Raw genomic sequence first — 12500 nt, 5'->3', positions numbered from 1 at the left:
TCAATATTTTGCATGACTGTCGTCCCGTCCTGGCTGTAAGAACCGATTCCTAAGTATAAACTAGCAGATACATACTGAGACTCGATCGTCGCAGAATCCCAAATCCTACATAAACAAGCACAAGAATAAAATAAAAAATAAACAAGAATCAAGCACACAACAAGCAGAGAAAATCCTCCAAATAATCAAGTATACATAAATGACAAAATAAAAATCAAACTTATGACAATGAGAGGGGGGAAATAAACCGGCTTTCGTGTCGCTCAGCACTCAAAACCTGTCACTTGCTGGACCTGATTTTTTTCCCCGGGAGTCTAACAACACCTGCCGAACACGTGTTTTAACCAGACAACCTGTACAGTATCCAGGTCAGAGAGGTTGGCTGGCAGCTGACCTACACTCGGCGCTCGCCCACCGCCCTCGCTACCCGGCCCGAAAGACGGTCTCTGCCCACCCGCCCACCCGTTCAAACTCTCCCTACCCAGCCCCGAGGTGCCTTGCCCACCCGCCCACCCGCTGTTCCCTTAGCGTGGAGTGTAAGCGATCTCTTCTTCCTTTCTGCCTTTCTCTCTCTCTTTCTCCCTCGTGCCCTCTTGACAGTGCCGTGAAGAACAGACGCTGGCGAACAGTGAAAACCAGAGTCGCTTCTCAGCATCGGGTTCGGTGGGCAGTAAATCTCCTCCGTTTTAGCGCGTCTGGAATTCACTCGGGCATTTTCTCTTTATTGATTTTGCTTTTTTTTTGTTTCTACTTCTTTTCTTTTTTCTTATTCTATTTTTCTTTTCTTTTCCTTTTTATTTTCTTCTTTTTAGTTTTCCTTCTCCTCTTTCTTCAGTTCCCCCTCTTTCTCCTCCTTCTTTTACTACTTCTCCCCCCGTCTTCCGTTTCTCCTTCCTCTCCTGCCCCGCCTTATTTCCCACCGCACCTCCTTCCTCTTTTATTGCTTTTCCTTTTTTTCTTTTACTACATCTCCCCTTCCTCTTATCCTTCTCTCACTCTCCCCTGTCTTCCCTTTCTCCTTTAACACCCTCCTCTCTTTCTCCTTCCTCTCCTCTCTTTAATGTCCAGCCGCACCTCCTAAAACATAGGCCATTCCCCACCCGCTTCTAGACCGACAGAGAGCCACCTGCTCGGCCCAGGTGCCACGCCTCCTATTTCGCCCGCCCACGGAAATCCACCCAACTTCTATGACACTCCAAGCCCTCACCTTCGCTCATGCTATACTCACCCTACTGTCGACGCATCGGGAGAGGACGAGAGCGGGTTTTGGTGAATATATAGAGTTAATGCTGCGGGTTTTGGTGAATATTTTGAGTCAGTACTGCGGGTTTTGGTGACTACTTAGCGTCAAGGCTGCGGGTTTTGGTGAATATTTGGAAGTCAATACTGCGGGTTTTGGTGAATACTTGGGTTTTAGTGAAAACTTAGGCAATACTGCAGGTTTTGTTGAATACCGAGTCAATATTGCAGATTTTTGGTGAGTACTCAGCGCCAATACTGCGGGTTTTGGTGAACAATACTAAGTCATTTTATTTCCCGTTTTCTATACAAATTCTTTTTTCGTTTTTAGTTTTTGTTTATTTGGGGAGGGGAAGGGAGAGGGGGGGGTTGTTTGAGACTATAATCAGGCTCTCTTTCCCGAACCTTTTTGAATAGCCCTGTCATTAACTCCATTTTGCAATTAATTGGATTTTTCAATTATCCAGACCCTCCCACGGCCCATAATAATTGCCTTAAACTGAGTGGATAATTATGCAACTAACCGCAATCACCCAAAACTAGACGCCTGTTACGCACGAAAAGAGATCCTTTTAACTATGGGTAATTATTTGAATTGGCATTTGAAAGCAAACCGGAAGAATTTTTTTTTAATGTTTATAAATATGTGGAGTGGCATAGATGCTGACATAGACACTCACTCGCTAAGACACACATACTCTCTCTCTCTCTCTCTCTCTCTCTCTCTCTCTCTCTCTCTCTCTCTCTCTCTCTCTCTCTCTCTCGTCTCTCTCTCTCTCTCTCCTCCCTCTCTCCTTCCCTTCTCCTTCCCTCTCTCCTTCCTCTCTCCTTCCTCTCTCCTTCCTCTCTCCTTCCTCCTCTTCCTCCCTCCTTCCTCCTCTTCTCTCTTCTTCTCCCCTCCTCCTCCTCCTCGCTCCTTCTCTCGCTCCTTCTCTTCCTCCTTCTCCCTCCCCTCCCTCCCTCCCTCTCTTCCTTCTCTCCTCTCTCCCTCCCCCCTCCCCTCCTCCTCCTCACCACCCTGGATCCTTACCTCTCCTCTATCCCCTCGGCTTCTTCCATCCCAACACCCAACAACTCGACCCCGACGACCCAACAACCCGACCACCTGACGACCCAACAACCCGACCACCCGACAACCCGACCACCCGACGACCCAATCACCCGACGACCCAATCACCCGACAACCCAACAACCCGACCACCCGACGACCCGACAACCCGACGACCCAATCACCCGACACCCCGACCGAATCGCCCGTTGATGTCAAAGGCCCGCGCGAGTCGGAAGATAATAAGTCTTCTTCAGTTATTTCCTCTCAACCCCACAGGCTATGGTAATCAGTTTACCGTTACGCTGTACTAACCAGTCATCGCCATTTTCGTTCATTACGCTGGGAGACTGAAGGGCGGGGAGGAGGGGGGGGGGAGATAGGGGAAGACAGAGATGAAGGTAGGGGGGGGGTGGGGGAAGGAGAGATGGAGGGGAAGGAGGGGAGGAGGGAGGGGGGGAGGGAGAGGGAGAGAAGGGGAGTGCGGGGAAGGAAAAGAAGGGGGAAAAGGAAAGAGAGAGAAAGAGAAGAGAGAGGGGAAGGAATAAAAGGGAAGGGATGAAGATAGAGATGAGGAAGGGGGCAAGGGGAGAAGGGGGAGGGAGAGAGGGTGGGGGGGAGGAGGAAGAGAGAGAAAGAGCAGGGGGAAGAAAGATGGGGGGAAAGGAAAGGGGGAGAGGGAAAAGGAGAGAAGACAGAGGGGGGGGGGGGACCCAAACATTTTATTCTGTGCTGTTGTTTTATTTTATTTTATTTTAATTTTCTATTATTCCGTTTTTTAGTCTTCTTCCTTTTCTCATTCTTTATTTTGTGTGACATTTTCGCGTTATTCTGAATATTGTATATCTCTATCCTGTGCTGTAAATATACTATAAAATACTTTTTTATTGTTAATCTCTCACTCGCACTCATTCAACCTCCACCATTCTCTCACTCCTCACTCACATTATCACTACCACTCAATCACTAAATCATTCAACCCCCCCCCCAACCACAGATACAAAAACCACGCGCATCACCCAACACAAAACCAACCACACACCAACACCAACACACACCACACACACACACACCACACACACACACACACCACCAGACACTCTCTCACTCACTCATCCATTTACTCACTCACTCACTCTCACTTCATCGCCTCAGCCCGAGTTAATCTTTCTGAGAAGAAAAAAGGGGCGTGCTGAGACAAGAACACGCCCACCGTTCGCTTTTTACTCTGTGTGTGTAGAAATACGAGAAGAAAGTGTAGATTTTATCTGTCTGTCTGTCTGTCATGTCCACTTCCCCTCTCTCTCTCCCCTCTCCTCTCTGTCTGTCTCAGTCTGTCTGTCTGTCTGTCTGTCTTGTCTTTGTCTGTCTGTCTTCTCTCTCTCTCCTCCCTCTCTCTCTCCTCTTCCTCCCTCTCTTTTTTACCCTCTCTCTCTTCTCTTTCCTCTCTCTCTCTCTCTCCCTCTCTCGCTCTCCCTCCCTCTCTCTCCTCCCTCCCTCTCTCTCCCTCCCCCTCTTCTCCTCCCCTCTCTCTCTCCCTCCATCTCTCTTTTCCCTCCTCTCTTCCCCTCCTCCCTCTCTCTTCTCTCTCCCCTCTCCTCTCTCCTCCCTCTCTCTCTCTCCCTCCCTCTCTCTCCTCCCTCCTCTCTCTCTCCCCTCCCTCCCTCTCTCTCTCTCCCTCCCTCTCTCTCTCTCCCCCTCCTCTTCTCCCCCCCCCCTCTCTCCCTCCCTCCCTCCTCTCTTCTCTCCCCTCCCTTCCTCTCCCTCCTTCTCTCCCTCCTCCTCTCTCTCCTCCTCTCTCTCTCTCCCTCCCTCTCTCTCTCCCTCCCTCTCTCTCTCTCCCTCCCCCTCTCTCTCTCCCTCCCTCTCTCTCTTCCCCCCCTCCCTCCTCCCTTCTCCTTCCTCTCCCTCCCCCCCTTTCCCTTCTCTCTCGGTCTCCCTCCCCTCCCTCTCTCTCTCCCTCCCCCCCTCTCTCTCTCTTCCCTTCCCCTCTCTTCTCTCCCACCCTCTCTCTCCCCCCTCCCTCTCTCCTCCCCCTTCTCCCCCTTCCCTCCCTCCTCTTTCCTCTCTCCTTCCCCTCCCTCCTCTCTCTCCCTCTCCCTCTCCCTCTTTCCTTCTCTCTGTCTCTGTTTCTCTCTCTGTCTCTATCTCTCTCCCTCTCCCTCCCCTTCCTTCTCTTTCCCTTTTTTCCGCTTTTCCCTCTTCTCTCACCCCCGACAGGTCCTCTCGGGCCTTCTTCCCCCTCACCCATCCCCCCTCCCCCTCCCCCCTTCCCTCTTTCCCAAAAGTCCCCTTCTCTTCTTTCTTGCTTCCCTCCTCTTCCTTTTCCCTTCCCCTCTTTCTTTTTCTTTCTTTCTCTTTTTCGTGTTACTTTTTTCCCTCTTTTTTTTTCTGGTCGTTTTCCCTCTTTCCTCCTCTCTCTCCTTCCTCCCCCCTTCCCTCTTCCCTCTCCTCATCTCTCCTCCCCTCTCTCCTCCCCCCCTCTCTCCAGTCTCTCCTCTCCCCTCTCCTCTCGTCTCTCCTCTCCCCCCTCTCTCATTCTCCCCTCTTCCCCTCTCTCTCTTATCTCTCCCTTCCCCCCCCTTCTCTCTTCTCTCTTTCCTCTCCCCCTCAACTTCCCTCCCACCCTTCCATCCAAAAGCAAATAAAATAAATTTTTTTTCTGTTTGCTTCCTTTCCTTCTATCCCGCTTCTCCCTTTTTTTTTCTCTCTTTTCTCTCTCTCTTCTCTCTCTTTTTTCTCTCTTTTCTCTCTATTTTCTCTCTCTTCGCTCGTTCTGTTCTTCGTTCTCGTTCTCCCTCTCCCTCTCTCTTTTTCAACTCGGGCACTCGATGACCCTGGTACCCTGGGGCTTGCGAACACTATTTTTTGCGGTGATACAATCCATGCAAAAAAACAAACTGCTAACTAAAACTATAATTACATTGCGATTGTGTCAAGTGAGAGTTGAAGTGGTCTGCGTGGTACAAATGATGTTAAAGAAGCAGTCAGGTAGGTCGCAGTATTAATATGAAATTCGCATTAGTAAAAAAAAATAAATAAATAAAAGTAATCTAAAAAATTTAAATTACTTGCATTGCTAATAAGTATTAATACGTATCATAACGGCATTTCAGGAAGGTACGTCAATCCGCTATTAAGATCTAATTATTGTTAAGAGATACACCCAGACTATTATAAAAACCGCATTATGAAAGACCAACTGCAGTAAAAATAACCAGGATTATTACCATCATAAAGACCGTGTTATGAAAGTTGTAAAAGAAACCACAGAAAATAACCTTAAAAAATATTATCATAAATATTATGAAAGACCCAAATTCCCACAAATAAATAAATAATCTCATGAATCCGTGTTATTTAAGACCAAAATACAATTTAAAAATGTAAAAAAAAAAATACCATTTCGAAAATCCTTATCATGAAAGACCAACCTACCCTAAAAAAAAAAAAAAAAATCACGTACATCATATTACTAAAAACTATATACATTACCATAAAAAAATAATGATAAGAAATAATAATAAAAAATTAAATAACAATAAATAACAATAACAAAAAAATAATAATTAAAAAAAGAATAATAATAATAGATAAAAAATAAAAAACAATAAATAAAATAATAAAAAATCATTAAAAAAATTATAATAATAAAAAAACAACAAAACACAATGAATAAAAAAAAAAATAAAAAAATAAGAATAAAAATAAAATACTAAATAACAACAACAACAACAAAAAATAAAATAGAAAACAAAAAATAACAACGTAATAACAATATCCATAAAGACCGCGTTATAAAGATGCATTTCCCGCGAATCGAACCCTTTCATTGCGGCTAAAACGCGGACGGCGGGAAAAGGCGGGACGTTCAGGCCTCGCCGTCGCTGGTTTCGGTAACTTATACCAACAGCTGGAAAAAGTTACTGGATATTCATTCATCTTGACTCGTTCGTATATTAAGGAAGATCAAGCTTTTCAATTTATTATTTTTTATTACATTATTATTTTTTGTTTATTGATTTTTATTGTGTGTGTGATTTTGTTGTTGGGATACGAGTGTATCGTATGTGCGTTTTTTTTTTTTTTTTTTTTTTTTTTTTTTTTTTTTTTTTTTTTTTTTTTTTTTTTTTTTTCTTATCTACAACATCACTGACTGAGTGCTGGATAGTCATTCATCCTGACTCGTTCTTACTTTTATTTCTATTTTCTTTTCCTACTGATTTGTGTTTATGTGTGCTTCCCTGCTGCTGGGATACGAGCGTAAGTGCATTTTTGTATATTTACTTGGTAAAGTCACTGAATACCCTTTCACCCTGACCCAATTTTACACTAAGGGAGATCAAGCTATTCTATTCCATTTTATCTCGTCTTTTTTGTTTTTTGCTTTTAATTTTTGTGATTTTCTGGGTTTTATTCTATTGGGATACGAGCGTATGCGCGTTAGCTCTCGAGATAAACTTTCGTATGTAATATGAAGAGTACGCTAAAAGTTTCGCAAATGAATGAGTCTATCAGTTGTGAAATCTGGTATGACTGAACAGAACTACGAAGTTGTTGACATAAACCAGATGAATGAGTAAGTAGATAAACAAGCGCGTGGATCAGAGAGACCGAGACCCGAGTATCACAATCGCCGACTAATAAAAAGCTAAGTCTGTGTCTTTCCTTTCTTCTTTTTCTAACAAGCTGTATCAATATCCGGACTTTGGCCAAAAAGGGAAGCTTCGGTTCCTAAAAATAGCGTAGCTATCATTACATCTAGCGATTTCAGTTACCCAACGAGAAAATCCGATACGTACGTAACCTCACGATGCCTGGCGGGTCTTATTCTCATTCTCACTCTCTCTCTCTCTCTCTCTCTCTCTCTCTCTCTCTCTCTCTCTCTCTCTCTCTCTCTCTCTCTCTCTCTCTCTCTCTCTCTCTCTCTCTCTCTCTTCCATGCGCCCAAACCCGAGAAGCGTCTACGCAGGAAAGTCATTTAATGTATTTCCGTATCACAAAGCACTTCCTCCATCTTCCCTCCCTTCTTCCCCTCCCTCTGAACCTCCTAACAACCACCCCCTCTTCTCCATCTCCATCTTTCCTTTCTTTCTTCTCCCTTCCCTCCCTCCCCCTCCCTCCCTTCCCCCGCTCCCCTCCCCTCCCTCCCGTCTCACGACCTCTCACCCCCTCGTGACACTTCTAGTATATCTGATTACGCTGTTGACGTATTCCGCTGTCAACGCCAAAAAAAAAAAAAAAAATTACAAAAGAAAACGAGGAACACCGACCGCAACGGAGACACCACGTCACCGATCGCGTCCCGACCGATCACACCCGATACCCGACGCCTCCAACTCGGGTCAGGCGGCTGCGAGAGACCTCCTCCTCATCCCTTGCTCATTTCCGCTTCGAGAAGGAGAGTCGTTCTTGTCTTTGGATTTGTTTCTTTCTTTATTTATTTTCGGAACACGTCCTTTTATATATATATATATATATATATATATATATATATATATATATATATATATATATATATATATATATATATATATATTTTTTTTTTTTTTTTTTTTTTTTTTTTTTTTTATGTCCTCATTTTGCTTTTGTCTGTTGAACGCATTGTCTATTTATTTCTCTATCTAATTATAAGCAATCGGTGTAGAAGGTTCATTGGAGCATATTCTGAATTTTGCCCAGAGAATCGTGTAAATTATCACATATAGCATTAAAAAACAACATACGTACACTGCCCCTGCATACATACACATACGGTATGCATATGGATGTACACACATAAAAAACAACAACATACGAACATATGTTTACAAATACACTCGTACATAAGCCTACATAAACACACCATTAACCCGAGCGAGGCAAGGCTACTCACACGTCTTCCTGCCGGTGTGGGCGAAGTGCACGGTGAACTCCTCGTCCTCGGTGCTCTCGCACTCCTCGCCGTCGAACATCTCGTCCTCGGGCGGCGGCGGCGGCTCCTTCTTCTTCTTCATCACGCTCAGGAGGTCCACGTCGCTGTCGAAGTCGGAGAGGTGGCCGAGCCCCGCCCGCGCCCGCTTCTCCACCTCCCTGATGGTGGAGGTGAGCGCGCACGTGTCCGGCGCGTCGAGCTCGCGCCGCCCTTGGCCCGCCCCTCGCCGCCGCCGCCGCCGCCGCGTCGTCCTCGTCGTCGGGGAGGGGGGCGAGGCACGAAGGGGCGGGGGGGTCGTCGTCGATGGTGGCGGGGGGCAGGGGCGACATGACCCTCTCCCCGGCAGGCTCGAGCGCGACCGACGCCATTACTGGAGGAGGAGAGACTTCGAGGAGGACACTGGGCGTCTGTTCGTTTCCCGGAGGATCAGCTGTTCCTGTGGGCGCGTCTCAGGGGACATCGTGCGCGCCCTCAGTCCTTCGTCTGCGTCTCGGCTCTGTCCTCACCACCATCAGCCTCATGATAGGCAATTCATGAACACGATAATATCCTCCTTTTCTCTCGATTAAAGACACATATTCCTCAAAACGATTTTATTTCTGCGAGTTTCGGAAATAAAACTGCAACATAAAAATAAAAAAAAGGAGTATAAAGCAGTGTCACTAAGCCACAGGCACAATGCAACGCACTATATCGAACACTTATCCAGTAAAAAAACACGACCTTAATATTTTTTTTCAACCGTCATTTTTTCCACGAACATATTTTCTTTTTTTATATTGGCTGTTCACTTGTTTCTTAAAAATAACTTACATCGCAATGATCAAGGTCACGGAAGAGACAGTAGTAGTAATACTATTAGTAATAATTATCGTGATGATGATAATACGACTGCCAATAATAAGTGCACTAAATTACTCTGGTAATAAAAACAGTAATGGCAATGATAACAATAATTATAATAATAATGATATTAGTAATTATAATAATAATAATAATAATAATAATAATAATAATAATAATATCAATAATAACATCAATAATTATCATTATTATTGATTTTATTATTACTATTATCATCATATTTACTATTATAATTATTATTATAATTATCATTATAATTATCATTATTATTATCATCATTATTATCATCATCACGATTATCATTATAATCATTCTTAATATTATTACTACTACTGTTATTATTGTTAATACTAATACCACTATTATCAATATCATTATTGCCATTATTATCATTACAATCATCTTTATCATCATTATCATTATTACCTTCATTATTATTATCACTACCATTATCCTTATCATTATCATTCTGATCATAACCATCGCTGTTATCATTATTATCATCATCACTACAATAATGATAATAAAGAATGACAAAATATAACAACAACAATAATAACAGCAACAACTACAACAACATTAATAACTAGAACTAGGGAACAAACAAACAAACGAAGAACGGAGATAACAACAAAGATAACAAATATAACAACAGAAGCAAATGAATAAATAATTTAATGAAGGGTACTCAAGAATTACGACAGCCGTAAAAGCTAAGAACACAGGCTGACTGGACGCCATCAAGAACTCGCCTCAACACAGGCTGGACTGATACAGGGGTGGGGGGAGAGGGGAGAGGGGAGAGGGGAAGAGGGGAGAGGGAAAGAGGAGAGGATGGTGGAGGAAAGGGGAGAGGGGAGAGAGGGTGGGGAGAGGGGGCGGTAGAGGAGAGGATGGTGGGGGAAAGGGGAGAGGGAAGAGGAGTGGGGGGAGAGGGGAGAGGGGGAGTGGGGGGCATAGGAGAGGATGGTGGGGGAAAGGGTGGAGGGGGTAGAGGAGAGGATGTGGGGGATAGGGGGGAGGGGGAGAGTGGCGGAGAGGAGATAAGGAAAGCGGGTTATGCAAAAGGGTGAAGGAGAGAGAGAGGAGAGGAAGTGGGGGAGAAGAGGGGGAAAGGAGAGAGAGCAGAGGAAATGGGGGGAGAGGAGGAGTGGAGACAAGAGGAGAGGAGATGGGGAGAAGAGAAGAGAGAGGAGAGGAAATGGGGGAAAGGCGATGGGGGAAGAGGGGGAGAGGAGAGAGAGGGGAGGGGCGGAGGAGAGGGATGAGAGGAGAGGAAATGGGGAGAGGAATGTGAGGGTACAAGGGGGGGGGGGGAGGAGAGGTGAGAAGAGGATGAAGGGGTGAGGGGTATGGGTGGGAGGGATAGTAAGGGTTATCAAAGGGGGTAAGGAAGGAAAGGAGGCGAATGGGGGGAAAGGAAAGTAGGGGAGAGCGGAGAAGAGGAGCAAGAGGAGAGGAGAAAGGGAGAGGAGAGGGAGGGGGGAGAGAAGGGGAGAGAGAGAGAGAGGAGAGGAGGGGAGAGAGAGGGGGGGGGGGGGAGGAGAGAAGAGAAGAACAGTTAGATGGGGGAGGGGGAGAGGGAGAGGGGAAGATAGTGGGAGGTGTAAAAAGGAGAAGGAAAGAATGAAAAAAAGGAGATGAGAGGGGAGGAGTAGGGTGGTAGAGGATTGTGGGAGAAGTAAGTGAGGGAATGAAAGAGAGCAAACGAGGGAGAAGAGGGAGAGAGGGAGAGGAAGAGGGAGGGAGGGAGGGAGGGAGACAGACAGACAGACAGACAGACAGACAGACACATACACACACACACACACACACACACACACACACACACACACACACACACACACACACACACACACACACACACACACACAAAACACACACACACACACACACACACACACAACACACACACACACACACCACACACACACACACACACAGAGAGAGAGAGAGAGAGAGAGAGAGAGAGAGAGAGAGAGAGAGAGAGAGAGAGAGAGAAGAGAGACAGAGAGAGAGAGAGAAGGGGGGGAGAAGAGTGAGAAGGGGAGGAAAAGGGAGAGAGAGGGAGAAAGAGAGGGGGAGAGAAGGAGAGAGAAGGGGGAGATGGGGAGAGATGGAGATGGGAGAAAGGAGAGAGAGGGAGAGATGGAGATGGGAGAAAGGAGAGAGAGGGAGAGGGGGGGCGAGGGTGAGGGGATCTCGATGAACAGGTTCGAGAACGACACAACGGCAACTTCAAGCAAGGAGGACCATCTGGAAAGAGAGAGAAAAAATCTTTTAGAAACATGGCGATTCATGATAATAGTGATTACGATAAAGAGAGCTAAAACGACAATAACAACGATAATAATAATAATAATAATAATAATAATAATAATAATAATAATATGATGATGATGATGATGATGATGATGATGATAATAATAGTAATAATAGTAATAATAACAATAACAATAATAATAATAATAATGACAATGATAATGATAATAATAATAATATTAAGAATAGTAATAATAACTATTATATAGTAATAATCATTATCATTATCATTATGATGATGATGATGATGATTATTATCATCATCATCACCATTATTATTATGGTCTGTATATGTACATATACAGACATGCGGTATGTTGGTCGGTCTGTATTGAACGAATACATATTTCTGATCGAGCATCTTCGCGACGAGTTATAGCATCAACGCGCCCAGTTATTCATGCAAGGGCGCAGTGCAACGGCCGCGCGTGATTAGCGATGCAGATAAGGCACTCCTGTTAATTGCCTGTTCTTTGAGGTCGTGCACCTGGCTTGAACACCCCCCCCCCCCTCTTCTTTTCCCTTCCCTCTTCTCTTCTTTTCCTTTCTTTCCTCTCTGGCTCCTCTATCCTTCAAATCTTTCCGTCTCCCTTCCCTTTCTCTTTCGCCTCCTCTCCACTTTCCTTTCGTCTTCCTACTCCTTCCTTTCTGTGTCCTCTCCCCTTCCTTTCCGTCTCCTTTTCCTTTCCTCTCCGTCTCCTCTTCCTCTCCCTCTCCCCTTTTCTTCCTTCTCCTGTCCTTGCCTTTGCAATCTTCATAATTCACTTCTTCATTATCGTCTGTCTTAGGTCTTTTCTTTCTTCTTTTCGTCTTTTTTTTCCCTTTTCCGTACCCTCCACCTCCCTGCCATTTTTTCTCCAATCCCTTTTCCTTCTCCATTACTTTTCCTCCTTCCACTTGTCCTCCTCCTCTTCCTTCCCCTCCCCCCTCCCTGTTTACTAACCCCCCCCCCCCCTTTCCTCCACATTCTCGTCTCCTCAACCACCTCCTCCTCCCCCTTTCACTCTCCATCTTCCCCTTCCTCTTCTCGTCTCCCCTTCTTCCTCTTACTCGCCTCCCTCTCCCTTCCTCTTTCTCTCTTCCCTCCCCTTTACCCCATTTTTTCTCGCTTGT

General features: G+C 45.2%; 1 protein-coding gene across 1 annotated transcript in view; it reads right to left on the bottom strand.

Annotated features, from left to right (window-relative positions):
- Nucleotides 1-12500, bottom strand: part of LOC119595786 — a 91220-nt gene that overhangs the window by 58843 nt on the left and 19877 nt on the right. The window contains exon 2 of the mRNA XM_037944950.1: nucleotides 8163-8821. Coding sequence (XP_037800878.1) covers nucleotides 8163-8283 — 121 coding nt within the window. The 5' untranslated portion in view covers nucleotides 8284-8821. The remainder of the gene's footprint in view (nucleotides 1-8162; nucleotides 8822-12500) is intronic.

Source organism: Penaeus monodon, chromosome 36 (genome assembly GCF_015228065.2).
Source record: "Penaeus monodon isolate SGIC_2016 chromosome 36, NSTDA_Pmon_1, whole genome shotgun sequence".
Lineage (NCBI taxonomy): Eukaryota > Metazoa > Arthropoda > Malacostraca > Decapoda > Penaeidae > Penaeus > Penaeus monodon.
This window is presented reverse-complemented; position numbering and strand designations above follow the sequence as displayed.